The 20,019-nt window shown below is 34.8% G+C and overlaps 2 protein-coding genes across 15 annotated transcripts in view; both read left to right on the top strand.

The window, feature by feature from the left end:
* The window catches only part of arhgef39 (Rho guanine nucleotide exchange factor (GEF) 39), a 105,891-nt gene extending 87,490 nt beyond the window's left edge, over window positions 1-18,401 (top strand). For 4 of the 14 annotated variants that reach the window (XR_012401540.1, XR_012401532.1, XR_012401550.1 and 1 more), the window contains exons 14-15: window positions 15,619-15,776; window positions 18,159-18,401. The gene's annotated coding sequence lies outside the window, so the exon portion shown is untranslated. The remainder of the gene's footprint in view (window positions 1-15,618; window positions 15,777-18,158) is intronic. The other 10 variants (XR_012401545.1, XR_012401538.1, XR_012401553.1 and 7 more) reach the window with 4 other exon arrangements.
* rergla (RERG/RAS-like a) lies at window positions 1,233-7,545 on the top strand. Its single transcript, NM_001002494.1, is given in 5 exon segments — window positions 1,233-1,430; window positions 1,887-1,943; window positions 2,302-2,375; window positions 4,852-5,000; window positions 6,637-7,545. Coding segments are annotated over 5 exon segments (618 nt in total). The 5' UTR covers window positions 1,233-1,378; the 3' UTR covers window positions 6,923-7,545.
* Window positions 18,402-20,019: the final 1,618 nt, after the last annotated feature.

Raw genomic sequence — 20,019 nt, 5'->3', positions numbered from 1 at the left:
GTGAAAACAGTAGTTCTACCAAGTATTATTTATGTTATTTATTAAATTACCCAATAAATTGTATTTTTAACGTCTACCCCTAACCCAAACTGTCACAGTACTGTAAAAATAAGAATTATTATTATACAGTGTCATAAAAAAATAATGCTATATTGATTTGCGTATCCACAGCTGTATCATATTTAGACTTAACCATGAATTTGACAACAAAAACATAACTTTCTAAAAGCAATAAAATAATTTACTTCAGATATGTACTTCCAGCCAGATCTCATAAGAAAGTATTTCACGTTTAGTCAGTTTAGTCTCTAATTTGACTCAGTCGTACAAAAATGTAAGATTTTAAAAAGGAGGCGTTGAACCCAACCTAACCCCTAACCCCAACCGTCAATGGTTGATGAGCAAATTGTACTAAATAGTATGAATTAAATCTAACAAATTCATTCGAATTAGCCACTAAATCAAAAAGGTACGAATTGCTGTGAGATTGCATTGGTATTTCATACCTTAAAAATAGACATTTTAACTGTGATGAAAAAATACGTTGCTTTCCTGTTTGCTACAGTATAAGCACCTTCTGGGGTTGTCTAATAACTTGTGTACAATTAAAGGCTATATCACTAGAAATATTGTGTATTGAGGGCAATTACAATAACAAAAAATATTTTTAAAAGCATGCGCGCAAAGCTTAACTCTTATATCTCAATAGAAACTTTGAATATAAATATGAAATAACAAATCTTAATTTTGTATGAATATTCAGAATGACCACTTTGGTAAAAGTTAAATATATATATATATATATATATATATATATATATATATATATATATATATATATATATATATATTTCATAAAATTGAAACTTAATTTGTTTGTTTATATTCAGCCCAGACAAATTGTTTGCAACCACTTACCTAAAAAAAACATAAGTAAATCCAATTATTCATATTTTTCAGTGAACCATAAAACCTCTTAAATTTGTTCTCTTTTGCAAGAGTGTCCTGGATTCAAAACAAGAACCTTTTTGTTCTAAATATCGGTGAGTGTTTGATCAAATACAAAGCATGAAATATTAGTGCAGATTGGCACAAGTAAAGATCAACCGGTTTCACACTCTCCGGTCCTGCGTTGTTTTGGCTCCAGCTGTGTGAGCTTTGCGTCAGCGTGACGTCAGGATGCTGTGAATAGCCGAGCAGTGGAGTCTCAGCGCGAGTCTGTGGAGATCAACACACGGCTCTGAGAGAGCAGAGGATGAGGATTCACTGACAGTCCGTGCAGAACACACAGTAAATAAAATGTGGAGCTTGCGCTAAACTGAAGAGACGCGTTTCAGTTTCATTCCTTTATCATTCGGGGTAACGCTTCAAGATCGCAATGAATGACATTAAAGTTGCAGTTCTGGGATCCGAGGGTGTCGGAAAATCAGGTATGTATAGTCTACAAACTGTATATTTAGTTTGTTTTTGTTTCACTTTCAAATTTCTATAGCATTATATATATTTAAAATGGTTCCAAAAGAAATGTGAAATACGTTTAAAAACAATATTTGCTTTGGCTTTTGTTTTTTAACAATATTTTATTGTTTTTCTATTGATGTTTAGCCTGTCGTTTTAGTGTTGTAGATGTCATGTTGTCATGGCAGCATATTTGTAATGTGGATATTTTTAGAAAACGATTTTACACTGTGCCCAAAAATATGCATATCTACTAAAATGGCCTGCTTATGTTATTTTCAATGCAAATAAGTGACTAGTAATGTCAATATAATCAATAATGCCAAAAAAAACAACATATTTGTTTTATTATTATGAGTATACATTTATTTTTATGTAACGCAGCCTGAATAAAATGTCTTCTATTGTGTTCTTCCTTGAATCCACAGCACTTATTGTGAGATTTCTAACCAGGCGCTTCATTGGTGAATATGCATCATCATCAGGTATTTATGACCATAAATTTTCATTGCATCGCATTTCATTTTACATTTATTTCATTGCTTTTTACTGTCATTTCAGGGTTGCATTTAAATTGCTTGCTAAAACGAAACACCGTAAAAGTGTATGAAACACCTAATGCATACAATATACATAACAAAATCAGTAACTATAAAACTCTATAACATACACGCCTTCTGTTTTGTAAATGTAAATAATCCCAGTTTCTATATCTGAATGACCGACTTGCTGTACTGTAGCGATGCCACTATTAGATGCAGTGCCAAATAGGCTAAAAACAGTGCCAATGAATCACATACAGGAATCTTTTGTGCCTAATGCGATCTGTTCTTTCCTCCGCAGAGTGCATTTACAGAAAGCGCATGTCCATTGATGCAAGACAGCTTAATCTAGAACTGCATGACCCCTGTTCTCAGGTATGTCCATATGCAACTGTAATTATATGCCATAAGCATAGCACAACCACCTTATGGTTTAACTTAAGCTTAACTATATTCCAGTGGCATAACAGATCACTTTTTTTTTTTTTTAATTGCATACCCTTTGCTTGTTTGTACAGGTATACTGCAAGCACTGAATGAAATGTATTGCATGTGTGTTTCACCGTTGGCTAGACATTTTCCAGACTCCCTGGCATAAAAAGCAAAAACAGTTACCCTAACTATTAGTGCATATCCAGTAGAAAGCAAGTATCATCTGTCTTTCCTGGCATTAATGAGTATTGCAGAGCTTTCCTTCTATAATCTTTCCATAAGCCGGCATATAATTCACAGATCAGACTATATTCAGCCTATTATGTTTTTTGGAAATGTAACCACACAGTAAATTAGTATATTAAAATGCTTTCTCCTGCCTAAGCTTTATTTATATTAATAACATGGTGCAAAATACAGTCTAAGGAGGATCACCATGCTTTCCTCTTGGATAAAATCCAGTTATTTAATCAATCTGTTGGTCATTATGTGATTGGGGACCATCTGTGCCTCTTGGGGGTCCAGTTGATTATCCTGATTTTCCCCTCAATCCCATCTTGTGTAATCGGGGATGTTTAGCCAGTTAAAGGAATCTCTGTGGTTCATTATAAGAAGTTAAAGCTCAATCTGAAGTATTTTTATTTATAAATGTGGATTATTAGTGGTAAAATTAATTTAGATTGGTTCCTGATTATCTATAAGTTTAAGTTTATTTATTATTCACAACAAAGGACAGTGTAATCAACATTTACCAAGAGCATAGGTCTTAAACTGGATTCCTGGTGGGCCGTACAGTATTCCTCCAATCCCAATAAAACACAGCTGATCTAACTAATCAAGTTGTTCAAGTCTACTAGAGACTATTAAGCAGGTATGAGTTGGAGGTGGTTGGAGCTAAGAATACAAATGTACTCAAATTAGACTAGTTTTCATTGATAGTCCCCAGATGTAAAAGGCCATGCCAATAAAAATACAAATTCAAGCTGAAAACAATACTCGAATAAATAACCACCACAACAACACTATCAAAAAGCCTAGTGTTCACAATGTTTATTAATAAGAAGCCATTTCTTAAAATTATACTTAAATGACTTAAAAGATTCACATTCTCTAACAGATTGTGGTATCAGATTCCACTGATGTGATGCTTTAAAAAAATAAACTTAACCTAAAGAAGTTTTTCTAAGTGGAATAATACAATCAGCTCTAGTCACTATGTTTTCTACAGATTTAAACTGGAAAAAGTCACATAGAAGGGGATAATATAGTAAACTACACAACCATTTTTAAACTTAATGAAGTTTTCCCAACTAAGCAGACTATGGGTTTATATAATAGTACAGTGATGAATACTAAACAGTTTTTTATCTGAAATTTCAAGTGCCTAAATCTATAGAGTAAAAAATCTACTTTAACGACAGTAAAGCACCTTAAAATAAAGAGTAGTAGTGCCCATTTATGCCGGATTTATGCAAGTTTTAAAAAGCTCTTGCATTTTATTATTTATTAGAACATTTTTCCACAAAAGGAATCCATTTTACTTAAAGGGATGCTAAGATTATGTTAACAGATTTGTTTATGAAACAGTGACTTTTAATATTTGTTCTGTTTACGCATCGTATTATTATTATTAATCAATCATAAAACATACCAAATGCACTGAGGCATATAAAAATAACACTTTAAACAGAGGGATAAATAGATTGATTGTTTTTTTTTATTGATTGATTAAATAATGGATACATTGACAGATAAATTGATTGAAGGATATATTTATTAATTGAAGAAAGATTGATTATGTTGATTGATTGACAGATATATTGGTTGTCTGATTGGTTGATTGATTGTGTAATGTGAATGGGATGCTGACAACGGAGGTGCGGATCCAAATGCAGGTTTATTAATAGGATGGTCAGTCAAGCTACGGTCAACACGGTAAATTATGTACAAACAAAGAATCTATAGTCGTATTCAAATAACTGGAGAGTGGTCGGAAGGCATGCAGCAGACAGGAATAAACACTAAAACAAAGCAAGGGACTAATTCAAAAAGGCAAAACAAAAGAAAACGCTTTGTAATCTCACAAATACAGTAAACAAGACTCAGCAAAGTCTATGGGTTTGTGTGCTGTATAAATAGTCTATCTAATCAGTTCGTGAGCAGCTCCCAGTCGTGTGTGTGTAATCAACAGAACACAGGAACAGGTGTGCGTGTGTAGTGCTTGACGGGATTTGTAGTTCTTTATAGTGGCAGAACTGTAGTCTACGGGAAAGGGAAGGTTTCCCAGCGATCGATGAGAGTTAGATCTCTGGTGATCATGATTGATTGATTGATTGAATGATTGACAGACAGTTACATGAATCGTGTTAATCCATATATTATTCAATTTGTTTTCTCTGTGATTATATTATTTCTGCAGCCATGCGATGGAAAGTCGACTCTTAATGAGCAGATCCACTGGGCCGATGGCTTTGTGGTTGTTTATGACATCAGCGATCGTTCCTCCTTCCTCACGGCCAAAGCTATCGTTCACCTGATCCGTGAGCTTCACCTGGGAGCCACTAAAAGGTACATGCTGTTCACAACAACACCCTCAGGCAGCAGGACATGGCCTGTTTCTGTATATACCATTTATAAGAGTGCTGTTATATGTGGGAGTCCACTATTCACTGGTTTTCCTCCGCATTGAAGACTGCTGAATTGAGTATGTGGGTGATGCGGATGAGCTGGTGACTCAGGGACTTCAAATTTCAATGGAAAAAACAGCTATTTTTAGTTTAGCCTTGGCTATTGAGAAATGTGTATTCTGTAGGTGAACTGGAGATCAATTCAGCTTATTGGAGAAATCTGTCAAATATTGCACGCGCTTCTGTTATTAATTCATGATTTATTTATTAATGTTATATTTGTTATGTTATATTTATTTCATATAAAATAATTTAATTTTATCTAGATCACTTAAAAGTTTCATTTTTAAAACTACAACTAAATTACTAAAACATTACCATTAAATTAAATTAAATAGAAAACAAACGTCAAAAGCAAAAAGACCCAACTCAAACAAGTTAGTTTGATAAATTCTAAAAAAATTTTAGGGAAATGTAGAAATCACTTAAGCTAGTGCTTAAAAGTTCATAATGTTATTTTGTAGCAAGTAGTAAATAATGTCCATCCTAAATTACAGTAGGCTTCCTGTAGCTTAAACTGTAGCTCATGCTGCTAACAACAATAAAATTTAAACTAAAGCTATACTAGCAAATAATAAAACATTTTTAGTTTGCATTCCTGCAGCTAGAACTGCGTCACATGCTGCTAGCAACACTAACATTCAAATTAAAGCTATACTAGCAAATATTAAAATATCTTAAGTTACCATTCCTGTTGTTCAAACTGTAGCACATGCTGTTAACAATGCTAACATTCAAACCTAAGCTACTAACAAATAATAAAACATCTTAAGTTAGCTTTCCTGTAGCTCAAACTGTAGCACATGCTACCATTCAAACACATGCTACTAACAAATAATAAAACAACTTAAGTTAGATTTCCTGTAGCTCAAACTGTAGCACATGCTGATAGCAATGCTAACATCCAAACGTAAACTTCTAGCAAATAATAAAACATCTTAATGTAGCCTAAGCTCAAACTGTAGCATCTTCTGCTAACAATGCTAAGATTTAAACTTAAGCTATACCAACAAATAATAAAACATTTTTTATTTAAGCTAGAAAATAACAAAACATCTCAAATTAGCCATCCTGTAGCTCTAACTCTAGCACATGCTGATAACATTAACATTAAAACTTAAGCGACAAGCAAATAGTTAAGCATCTTAAGTTAGCTTCCTGTAGCTCAAACTGTAGCACATAGGGATAGCAATTTTAACATTGAATTTAAGCTAGAAAATAGTAAAGCATCTTAAGTTAGCCTTCCTGTAGCTCAAACTGTAGCACATAGGGATAGCAATTTTAACATTGAATTTAAGCTAGAAAATAGTAAAGCATCTTAAGATAGCTTTCCTGTAGCTAAAACTGTAGCATGCAGTGATAGCAATGCCAAAACATTTACTTTAGTGATCATCAAATAATGTATCCTAAATTAATACTGTAGTAGATTGTTTAGGTCAATTTTCCTGATCACGTTTGCCTTAAATGCAAGCTTTGGATCAAAGCTTCAGCCTGTTTTTTTTCTGTTCTGACTGCAGGGATTCAGACTCTGTGATTTTCCTGGTGGGCAATAAGCAAGACTTGTGCCACATGCGTGAGGTGGACAGGGAAGAGGGCCAGAAGCTGGCATCTGAGGGCCGCTGTCAGTTTTACGAGCTCTCCGCTGCCGAACATTACCAGGAAGTGCTGCTCATGTTCTCAAAGATTGTGCGCAATGCCAGTCTGGGAAGCAAAGCCAAGGAGCGCCGCCGTCGACCCAGCGGCTCAAAATCCATGGCCAAACTCATCAACAACGTCTTCGGAAAACGACGGAAATCTGTTTGAGGAAAGAATACTTGGACAATTGTTGTTGGACTGACGTATGAGATGTGTCACATTTGTTTATGTTTCCTCACTGCTTGTTAATGTCTTGGTCACTACTGGGTGAAACTCACATATTTGGACATATTTCACCCAAAAGTCCAACAAAATGTGCATCGACTAAATAAAATGAAGCCTGTTTTTAGGATATTTTGCATTGCAACAATATTTTATTTACAGTTAAGTACATTTACCTCATAAAAGCTTGATACTGTGATAAAAAAAAATTATATACATATTATATTTTGTTTAATGTTTCATCATAGTATGATGATGTAGAATTGACTCAATTCAAATATCTAGAGTCTTGTTTTGTTTTGTGTGTTCTGTTTTTTGCATTGCAATAGGAACATGCTGTCTGTTGTTGTTGTTAATAATAGTGTAACAATGCAACACAATTCAAATGGGCTTCTTTTTATTTATAAAAAATATAATATTTTTAATGTAATGACATGTAATTAGATAGTTCACCCTATAATGAAAATGTACCCACTCTCAAGTAGTTAAAAATCTTCAGGAGTTTCTTTCATCTATTGGACACAAAAGAAGGTATTGTGAAGAATGGTTTACAAAAAAAAAAAAAAAAAGCTTCTGGTTCTCAGAATTCTTTTTAAATATTTACAAAATAAATAACCTCAAAAAAATTTAGAAAATTAACGAAAGGAGAGCAAATGATGACACCATTTTCATTTATGGGTGAACAATTTTTTTATGTTTTTATCTGTGCACAGCCTCACATCTCCACTCTTTGCCTTAAATGTCTGTTTGCTCACTTAGGATGTTTTAAACAACACATTTAAAGGAGAGACCGCCAAACTCAAGGTCAACTCAGTAGCTGTAAAATATTGGTAGGCTTACTATGTAGCCACAGATGAAATGTCTTATCGTTCACTTAAAATGGATTGTGCAGTATAAGATACTGTTTCTTCACTGTTTGATGTAATTTAATCACTTTCTACATGTAAGTTGCAAGTGATGAATGATTAAGGTAGTTTATGGATTCTGAAAATTCATGTAAAGCAAAAACATCTGCATTAAAATGCGATAATATGGACCAAGCATCTTTCCATCTTTTTTAGGAATTCACATCAACATTTCCTCACAGATTTGGGAAAAGCCTGACCTATGTCCAGAACACAATGGTAAGAATGCAGTATTGAATGATTTATCTTCCTGATCAGCATGACTTCCTCAGGTAGGAAGCTGATGTATTTCATTCAATGACATTTTGGAAAGGCATCAGGAGTCAATGAACATTCAGTCATTCATCTGGCTGCAGTATATTTTTCATTCATTCATTCATTCATTCATTTTCTTTTTGGCTTAGTCCTTTTATTAAGCTGGGGTAGCCACAGCGGAATGAACCGCCAACTTATCCAGCATATGTTTTATGCAGCGGATGTCCTTCCTGCTGCAACCCGTCACTGGGAAACATTCATACACACTCATTCACACAAATACTACGGACAATTAAGCTTATACAGGTTAACTTTACCACATGTGTTTGGACTTGTGGGGGAAACCGGAGCACCCAGAGGAAACCCGCACCAACATGGAGAGAGCGTGCTACCTACTGTGCCACCATGCAGCCCAGTATATTGTTATTACAATTAATAAATTCATAGTAACTGCTGTATAAATAGCAAATCGCCTATCAGGGTCACGGCACCAATATTGCCCCTTCTGGTTCGGCTCACCACAATGCCAAAAATAAATAGTTCTTGTTTTGTAACACTAGTAGCTACCATGTGCACAGTTACTAAAGTTGACAAGAAAATATTATCTAGGAGTGCTTTTGTGAAGGGATTAAAATATTTCATACAATTTTAAAAGCAAGGATACTGGCACACATGCCTGTGTTTTGTCTTTGTAATATAGAAGCCTGCTTGGCTTATGCACAGTAGAGACAAAACATCAGATATGTTGTCCTCTCATCATTTTAGTGAACGGCAAGACTTAAAACAAGATATTGACCCTTGTTGAGTAAATTGATCCTTTGGATGTCTGGCATGACCGTTTCCAACAACAGCAAGTTACACTGCATACAATTTGAGAGCCAGGGATTGAGTCCCTCTAGTTCTCATGCCTGCAGAAGCTTAAGTGAAGGTGGGAACCCCCTCCATCAACATAGGGGAGAGGAGCAGATGGCTGTTTGTACAGCACTGATTCTGTAAGAGATATGAAACACGGGGCTTTTGCTTATAAGGGTCCTGTCATCACGTATTGATTGCTGGATAAACACTCTCAAAACAGCTAAACCTGTTGGGAAATTCACTTTTAAGTAATGCTTTGTGAATTCTCTGTCCGGGGAGAAGAAACATGATACTTTCTGCAAAAACAACTAAAGTTTTCAAAAAGTGGATATTTGTTGGGCATCAACTAATTCGGTCCCACTTTATTTTAAGTGTCGCTTATACCTGTGAACACGATAACTAGATGTGTTAGTAGTATGTAACCACAGCGTGTGTCCACACTGGCACATAGTATTTACTTGTGTAATACTGGTGCAACTACATACATGTAAAAACACTTAATTGTATGTGTAAGTTTAAATGTGTAACAGGACATTAATAACACAAGCTATGGTAAACTGCCCCTTTAATGTGAATTACTGATGTGATTCTACAATTAACCTTACAGTACATAAACATAAGCCATTTGTATATTTCTTTCTTGTATATTTCTTTATACACTTATACTTTTTTGGCTGAAGTTTGCTGTTGTTAAACAGTTGCACAAAGGCTTAGGTTATTTATATATATATATATATATATATATATATATATATATATATATATATATATATATATATATATATATATATATATATATATATATATATATATATATATATGTATGTGTGTGTGTGTGTGTGTGTGTATATATATATATATATGTGTGTGTGTGTGTACACTTTATATTGAGTGGACAGTTCCTTAGGATTTACCTTGTAATTACACTGGTATCACAAAGTGACACTAATGCAGCGTTAATTCTGCCAAACTTATTCTAATACAGTGTACAGAAGTACATGGTATGCAAACAGGTGTGGAAGTGGGAAAACACCTGCACATATTGTTGTTACACAATATGTAACTCTTGTTACAGATGTGTACATTTTGAGTGTTGTTGTTACCAAAGTCCTGTTACACATTTGAACTTACACATATTATTCAGTGTGTTGTTACATGTGTCTATTTACACCAGTATTACACGAGTAAATACTGTGTACCAGTGTGTACAAACACTGTAGTTACATACTACTTACACATCTAGTTACCATGTAAGTTCATAGGTATAAGCGACACCTAATATAAAGTATTAAGCACCACTAATTCACTTCCGTCTGCATTTCATTGAGAGTGGAACAATGTGGGATTTATATTACCAAGACAAAACTCAGGCATGTGTGCCAGTATCCGTGCTTTTAAATTTGTATAAAATAGTTTAATCCCTTTACAAAAGCACTCCTCAATACTAGTTTCCTGTCATCTTGGGCACATTGTAACTACTGTAGTGTTCCAATACAAGAACTATTTATTTTTGGCATTGTGATGAGCTAAACCAAAAGGGCAATATTGGTGCCGTGACCCGGATAGGTGATTTGCAATTTATACAGTGATTACAGTAAAAATATACTGAAGCCAGATGAATGACTGATTGTTCATTGTTCAAGTGTCATTTTAGCACCTCTGGTGGTACTAAATAAAACTGCAGCCTGTTTGTTTGAGAAGATCAATTTCACATTCTTTCTCAGATGCAGATGGTGTAGTTGGGGATAATATAGAGAGCTTAATTACAGCAATTAGAAGAGAGAAGAAAGAGACTGAATATTTAATTTCGACTCCTCAACCGGTGTATTAGGAACACTTTTACATGAGTGTTAATGCATTTGTTTTCCCTGCACTAAACGTTTCATTTCCTGATCAGGGCACCAATATTACCCATCTGGTTCAGCTTGCAACAGTTCAAATGGTATTTAAATACATGTCTCCCGCATTGAAGGTAACTGTCCAAGCAAGTGTTGATGAAAAATTACAAAACTTTGGCCTCTGTTTCACCAACTGTGGTTGATAAATAACTTATTTTTAATTTATCTGCTCCACAACTTAGCTGCAATTTTGATTATTTAATTGTTGTTATCATAAATTCTGATTGGAAAAAAAACAACAACAACAGCTTAAACCAGTCTAAGCTGTATGGCTGGTTTTAAAGAGGTTTTGGCCACTTCTTTGGCTGCTCAGATCATTTAAAACTAGCTTGATCAGGCTAAGAGAACAGGTAAAACAAGTTGCTTCCAGTTTAAATCAGTTAATACCTGCCAACTGGCTTGAGCTGGTTTTAGTTGTGGGGGGGGGGGGGTTTAGCAGAAAAAACGACTTATTTAATCTTCGAATTGAGGAACAGGACTATGTTTGGCAAGCATCACTGTTTAATAATAGTGGCATCTACTGACATGTTTCTTTGTTTTCTTTGTTTCTTTCATGCCAGGCAGTCCTAGCTATAAGGATTAAATTTAGCTTTACAGTTATTTACTCAGTAAATAATAATAATGCTCAGTGTTTAACAGGTCGTTTTAAATACAGTAAAGAATGACATACATGTTGTTTACCGTGCAATGTTCTTGTATCATCATTCAACCAGTAAAGAGGCATTGAAAGCATATGGTTTTAGTGCGTGTGCAGTATGGGAGGTGTGTGTTTACATGTGCAAACACGTGGAAGGACAAGCAGCACAAAAAAAAAAATAATAAAAATCAAAGGAGAGAGGTGTTTCTGGAAAGCAAGCAATCGGTTATGAGACATTTGCTGTCCAAACCACAGATGTGAACTAGCGCGTGACCCCTCTTCAGGTGTTCTTGGCAAACGCTGCATTTTTAGCGATTTTAACACCTGACCAAAGCAAAGCACAGGCCGGGACGGCACGCAAAATTAGCTAACCGCAACAGAGCGTGTATCATCACAGATGGAAGCACTGTCTTTGACCTCCACAGAGGACGAGTCTCTGGCAGAGCAGGTGTGCTGATATGAGAGCGATTCTCACATTTCCCTCTCACTGCATGCGTCTAAATGAATCATCAGAGTACAGTGTTAAATCTCTATCAGATTCTTCAGGATGGGGTTTATTCAAGTGCAATAAACTTTACTGCTGTTATGTCCTACAAAACTTATATTTTCACCTCTTAAAAAAGTGCCTGTTTATATACCTACACTGTAAAATATATGTAATTTAGCTGTTTTCCATACTTTGTGATTCATGTTTAAATTTTTCCCCATTTATTTCTGCTTTTGGATTACATTATGTGACCTTGATCTTTCCTCCGACAAATTTTAACCTTGAAAAGTTCGAAAAAATGACTTTTATGAACATTTTTAATAGTTTAAAGTGAAGCGAGACGTGAAACTAATGTAAAGAGAGGGGTATAAACAGTACTTTCTAAAGTTTCCCTGCTGAAAAAACTAAGGTATGTTTTAATGTTAGTCTTGCTGGTTTTAATGCTGGTTTTGCTGGTCTCAGTGATGATCTTACTGGTTTTAATGCTGGTTTTGCAGGTCTCAATGCTTTTCTTGCTGGTTATAAAACGGGTCTTGCTGGTTTTAATGCTGGTCTTGCAGGTCTCGATGCTGGTCTTGCTGGTTTTAATACTGGTCTTGCAGGTCTCGATGCTGAACTTACTGGTTTTAATGCTGGTCTTGCTGGTTTCAGTGCTGGTTTTGCAGGTCTCAATGCTGGTCTTGCTTGTTTTATTGTGGTTCTTGCTGGTTTTAATGCTAGTCTTGCTGGTTTCAATGCTAGTCTTGCTGGTTTCAATGCTGGTTTTGCAGGTCTCAATGTTGGTCTTGCTGTTTTTTTTTTCTGGTCTCGATGGTGGTCTTGCTAGTTTTATTGCTGTTCTTGCTGGTTTCAATGCTGGTTTTCCAGGTCTTGATGCTGGTTTTGCAGGTCTCTGCTTTTCTTGCTGGTTAATGCTGATTTTGCTGGTTTCAATGCTAGTTTTGCAGGTCTCGATGCTGGTTTTGCAGGTCTCAATGTTGGTCTTGCTGGTTTTAATTCTGGTCTCAATGCTGGTTTTGCAGGTCTCGATGCTGGTCTTGCTAGTTTTATTGCTGTTCTTGCTGGTTTCAGTGCTGGTTTTCCTGGTCTTGATGCTGGTTTTTCAGGTCTTGGTGCTGGTCTTGCTGGTTTTAATGCTGATCTTGCTGGTTTCATTGCTAGTTTTGCAATTCTCGATGCTGGTTTTGCAGGGCTCGATGCTAGTCTTGCTGGTTTTAATTCTGGTCTTGCTGGTCTCATTGCTGGTTTTGCAGGTCTCGATGCTGGTCTTGCTAGTCTTAATGCTGGTCTCATTGCTGGTCAGGACCACTCAGACTAGCAAGACCAGCACTGAAACCAGCAAGACCAGCATCGAGACTAGTAAAACCAGCATTGAAACTAGCAGGACCTGCCTACCAAACGTACCTTACCAACATATGCTGTTTTTTTCAACAGATTTACTTTACTGTTTTATTTCCATCTAGCAAATTATGCTAGATATAATTATGCTAATGCTAATTAAAAATATGTTGTCATACTGTATGATGTTAAATACTTTCTGTGTTCGGTTTTCATACGTGTATAAATAAAAGCTAAGATTAATTAGCCATAATTAGCTACAATTAGCATATCCACTGGTTTTGCTAGCCGACAGTGGGAGTTTGTACACTGCCTTATTGCTAATGTGAAGAGAGACGTGAAACTGTTTTCATTTCCACCTCTTGCGTGTGTTCTTACAAAAATAACACGTTGCCTGCGAAGGAGATGGAAAGAAAGTGCCATGCACACCATAAACCATAATAGCTGAAAGCTAATTCATAGCCAGGCCAAAAGATTGTCGTGCTGGAATCTCTTTGATGAGGCCCGTATGCAGCATATGGACATGATTAGCACAGGCGAAAATGATTCTTTGATTCATTTCTGTAGGCTCAAGTTTGCCGTTTTGCGATACTGATGTTATGGTGTTCGTGTTTTTGAATGCGTCTCATTCTGTCTATCACCTAAGTGTGGATAAATGGGGCAACAGATTTTGGCCTCCACATCAAAAAGACCGTAAACTTTTATTGACCCACGTTTAATGCATTTATACACATGGGCCGCATTCATATATGTTGTATTTGCGGAGTGGAAGCTGATATATGTTTGGATAGTGGGAGGCTGATTTGTTTTTGACACATTATCACATTAGCGCACATGTATGGAACGTGAAGTGGAGACACAAATATGCGTTTCCTGCACGCTCGGATGACAATAGGAAGATGGAGAGCATGGTGGGAGATTACAGATACTGTAGCTGTGTAGTGCTGGTGAATTTATAGCGGTAACATGTTAACGCTAATATACTTCAAAGGCTTTACATGTTTTTTAGGGCTTTTCTGGCTTTACAGAGATTATAGTTGCTTGTAAATGATCATTTAGGATTTGAACTACCTGAAAATTGGGTTGTTAGACCCAGGAGGTCAAGGCTTGGCTAGTCACTAGGCCTACTTGCACTGTAAAAAAAATGCTTGGTTCCACACAATCAATTTGTGTTGGAACAACATGAAGGAATTACGTTAACTTATTAGTTTGTACACATTTAAGTATAACATAAAACAATTAGGTTGTCCCAAAAACAAAACAATTGTGTTGTTTCAGCTCATTTTAAAGAAATAGTTTGAACAAACTAGTAAATTAGCAGTGTATTCTGATGTATTTGTTACTGTATTTTCATTACAGTACACACAAAAGACTATAGATTTGTGCAGTCCATTCAGGAGCGGAAGAAAAAAAAAATTTAATACACTATTTAATTTTTAATTAATTTAAGATTTGCATCGTTTACATTTCTAAAATACATTTTTAATAAATTTCATAACATGATTTATGTAATTTGTTCCATAAAATGATGAACTAAAAAACAATTATGAATCAATTTTACCTATGTTACTATCACATCATGTAGGCCTAATAGGTATATATGAAGAGTATGCATGTGTTTGTATTAGGCATGGGACGATAACCGGTTTTAAAACTGCAAAAACTTTTCTTTTATGCTGTTGCTAAGGTACAGTTAGGTCCATGAATTTGGGAATAGACACAATTCTAACATTTTTGGTGGATTTGAAATGAAATGAACAAGATTAACTGCAGACTGTCAGCTTTAATTAGAGGGTATTTACATCCAAATCAGTTGAATGCTGTAGGAATTACAACAGTTTGCATATGTGCCTCCTACTTGTTAAGGGACCAAAAGTAACAGGACAGAATAATAATCATAAATCAAACTTTCACTTTTTAATACTTGGTTGCAAATCATTTGCAGTCAATTACAGCAGTCTGGAATGCAAAGACATCGCCAGATGCTGGGTTTCATTGTTTTTTTTTTTACTCAGGCGTTTAAAAAGATCTTATTTTAGAGCAGTAATCACAATATCGTGATACCATGAAAACGTAATATTTTTATCCAAGGTTATTTTACTGTCAGAAATGTATACCGGCCCATGCCTAGTGTGTATATCTGTAGAGCATACCTTGTTGTTGTTTCTAAATAGATTTGTTCCAACATAGCTCTACAAAACATCTTCATTTTGACTCGTTTTCACAGCAGTCCATTGAAAGACTAACAAACCTGATTCTATTTACAGAAACCATGAAACTCTTACATTTGATGCCACTCGTATTTAAAGATAAGGCTTCAGCACCATCTGCATATACTGTACCACACAGACGGGAAGTGAGAGCTGAGATGGCACAGATACCGCGCAGATCAGCCAACCAGCACCGCCACACATTCAGACCGCAGGTATGTGTTAGATAAGAAGCAATGTCTCTATCCGGGCTGTTTAACACTGCTCAGGTATGATGGGAATGCAGAGAAACTGTAGATCTGAGCTGAATGCCACTGGTGGGCTTTCTTGGGGTACATTTTGGATTTACAGTGCCCTCCATTCTTATCCAATATTTGATATGAGCAAAGAAACCTGGGAAAATGTCTTTGTTGTTTAACCTTTCAATATTTTTTGCTCAGAATATTTACCAAATGACTGAAGATTTAAGGTTGAGTAGAGACTTTGCTCACTTAAAACCCTTCCAGTAATCTGTGGTGATGCAGGTGATGTGTAATTGTAGTTTTGGAGACTGCTGATGGTCTTGTTTGTTTGTTTTTTGCACAAGCTCCAAAATTGAATGAGCTAAGCTATCAGTTGCTCTACCTAAAATGTAGCTTAACTACAATGAAACTGCCCACTGGGAAATGTAGCAAGCTAAGATAAGAGCTACGTGGCTAAAGTTGCTTCGCTATATCTAAGCTTTTTATATATATATATATATATATATATATATATATATATATATATATATATATATATATATATATATATATATATATATATATATATATATATATAATTGAATTAAACTAACTTTAATCTAAGTCACTTCTATCGTAACAGGAGGTATAATTGTAGCTTAATGTATTTAACAGCCATTCCAAACAGTAGAAATAAATTATACCAAATATGACAACAAAAGCAGTCACACTTTACAATGAGGTCCTATTAGTTGATGTTAGATATTGTATTTAATAACATATACTGACAATGAAAATCTTCCACAGCATTTATTAATTATAGTTCAGCATTTACTAATTATTAAAATCCAAATTTATGCTTCTTAACATAGTTATTGCACCATTAACCGTGAACTTTTTTAAATTAACGTTAACATAAATGAATAAAATATTGTAATAAATGCACTGCATTAAATTATACATTACATTACATTAACTAATACAATCGTATTGTAAAGTGTTGCCACTAATACTAACAATCTAATACACAATAATATAACCAGTTGTTTTACACAAAAAATGTATTTAATAATTTATAATAAAGGGAAACAAAAAGTTTATTATATTCTTTGTTAATGAATGATACTGAATACTATAGTATCAACTATTATGAACTAATAAACGCTGTACTTTAGCATTTAGTATTTTGCGGTACAATCGCTATCATGAAAGCATTAACTAAAACTTTAGCTCAATAAACTAGTTAGTAGTTGTAGGTAGTAGTATTGGTATTGGGTAGAATGAGAGATGTAGAAAAAGGCAGATAATAAGCCAGTAGTTATTAGTGTGAATTATTAGTCTCATCTTTAGCTTTTACTACATTAAACATTAAAGACAGAATGGTTTTTACGACACTCTGTCACAGAAGGAGGACAGAGACCAGAGCTGTAAGTATAAAGACAATTTCAAGAGTTCACACTTACACTGCACATTTTTGATAGTAGATGTTAAAATTAACACTCCCTCTGAGTTTATATGGGAACCACTATAAAAGTGTTTAAAAAAAAAAACTTTTAAAAAAAGTTAACATTATCAACACTCCTATATTGTAAAATATAAACACCATAAAGGATCATAAACAACAAGTGTTATGTGTTAACACTCGTCGGTCAAATTTTCAACACCGTACAAAAACAAAAATAGAACTTGTTTAATATCAGCAACACTTTATAAACTATTTGATAAATGTTTAAAGAAAACAACAACCGTACACCGTCACAACCGTATATTCTCGTATTGGAACCAAAAAGAGCAGTTTTAAAACAGCTTTTTCTCCTTTATTCTTAATGTAACTTAGCTAGTACAGAACAAAATAAAAATGAAAATTTATGCTTTTTTGTGAGATATTTAACGTATATATATGATTTGGATGTCAAATGTCTATATACAAACATTTTAAGTACTTTTACTCACTAGTTGCTTCTTCTCATTGCTCCTTGTGGCAAAAGAAAATGGCATCTGGAAAAATCCTACAGGGATATTGCTGCATAAATTCCCGGATGTAGTAGTCAACACTGTATTAGTGTTAAATACATGTAACTCTGTATGACAAATCAGCTTCTAACACAGAGAGTGTTATTTTATCTTTATGTATTGCTTGATAATAATAGCAGGTTTGGCATGCTGTCCCGAGAGACAGACCTGAGCTCGGATATAATTGAGCCCAGGGCTCCCGCCTGGTCAATTAGCATGTGAGGGGGTGCGAGATCAAGAAGTTGTGATGAGGAAATGGGGTGGATGGGGGGATTCTTCAAAAAACAAAAATGAGGGAGTAGTGCTAGTCGGGCTATTTATAGTGGGTTTGGAATGATCTGATTGGCTTACTAATGATTACAGATGAGAGACCAGATGCGATCAATCATATCACATGGTCCTCTCGCAATTGGTTTGTGAAATGTCTGATGGCAGATGAATAGTATGACCAACGAGAATCTATTTGCTGCAGAGATGTAGATGTGGACCATATGATTTGGAGGGACCGGAAGATGAGATGGAGCACGGAGGGATCGGGAAGCAGACAACCGGACAAGACCATGAGAGAATCAAACTAGGAAGGAGAGATGAGGAATAACAAGAAAACAAGACAAAGCAAAAGACAGGTAAGGATACTATTAGAAATAGCTACTGTAGATAACACTGACCGTGGGAGAGTTTGTCCCTCTGTTTATCGACAAGGCTGTACACTGAGTGGAGTGATGTGCTGGGGCTGATGTGATTTAGTGCGGGGCTAATCAGAATATCAGAATACAAGTGAGGGTGATCGGAGTGACTGTGGTGAATGTAAGTGAGGAGAACCTGGCCTGGTTGTTACACTTTGGGGTTTTTTATATTTACTTTATTAAAATCACACTCTTAGATCTGATGATCGCCCCTCAAGTGTGATGTTTAGTAATATTGCATTACTCATGTGATATTGCTCATTTGTTTATTTGATCAAATTTTGGCTTGTTTTTGCAATTGCTTGTCCTCGAAGAGAGCAGAATAGATGTTTACCTGTTTTGCCTGTATTTACCAAGTGTGCCAGTGTCTGCGGATGGTACTATATAGATAAAGTAATCATTAAAGTTGTGTTATGGATATCTGTTGAAGAGTGAAAGAAAAGTTATGGGATTTAAAGTATGAGCTGCAATCCAGTTCAACTGTCCCTGCCAAGACTCCTTCAGGACACAAAGTTTATTTTCAGGAGATCTTGAGGCACTCCTCCAGGCCTGTGAAAGGGCTCAGCGGGAAGAGGCAACAGTACAGAAATTATAGAGACAGCCATCTTTTTTTGGCAAAAATTAGGAAGGATGAAGATTATAAGTGTTATAATCCACCTGGGAGTGTTAAAGATTTTTTTTAGGAAGTTATTGTTCATGCAGGAAAAAATAATGACAATTTTATATTGTATCTTAACCGTTTTGTTTTGTTTTTTAAAGAGCAATATACTTGTTTGGTGTTGGATTAAACAGATATGCGAAATATGTCTGGTTGCATAATGGTAAGAAATCTGGAGACTGGAATGTTTTGGCTCAAGAAAGCCTAAATATATATATTTTAAATGTTTCCTTGGGAATTCACAGAAAGACAAATAATTTATGTAATACTGTTATGTAGAGGGTTTCTGTGGGGTCTTAAAAAGTCTTAAATCTCAAAATCCAAATCTTAGACCTTAAAAAGTTCTATATTTACTGTAATACTGTGTTATTGCTCTTAAATCTTTTTAAACAGGTTTTAATTTTCCTTTGTTCATGCATTGCTATACAATCTGTGCAAGACTCATACAATCACCAACAATCCACCTCAATGAAACTTTAAACTTTTTATTTAAAAAGGTAATGTTTAACTCTATTTATCATAATGGTTTAATTATTTTCCTTACAATGACATTTGTTTCTCCATGTACTGCTGAGGACACTGACCTGGACAGATTGTTGTCCATAGATTTAGTTTATTATAGTTTTTAAATCTTTAAAACATTTGTTCATTTTATTATTATTTTAAAGAAGTTTATGTTGAGAAAAAAACATATGGATACAAGTAGATCTTTCTTGTTTTTACACAATATTTAAAACATTTAGCTAAGAATAAAATCTAAAATATTTGAATTGTTTATTATTAATGTATTATTAGTATTAAATTATATATATATTTTTTTGATAGGTCAAATAAATTTCTTTTTCATCTGGGTAATTAAAAAAAATCCTTAGTCTTTAGC

Source organism: Danio rerio, chromosome 4, assembly GCF_049306965.1.
Source record: "Danio rerio strain Tuebingen ecotype United States chromosome 4, GRCz12tu, whole genome shotgun sequence".
NCBI classification, from domain to species: Eukaryota; Metazoa; Chordata; class Actinopteri; order Cypriniformes; family Danionidae; genus Danio; species Danio rerio.
The sequence above is the reverse complement of the archived record's forward strand: the minus strand, read 5'-3'. Positions and strand labels throughout refer to the sequence as shown.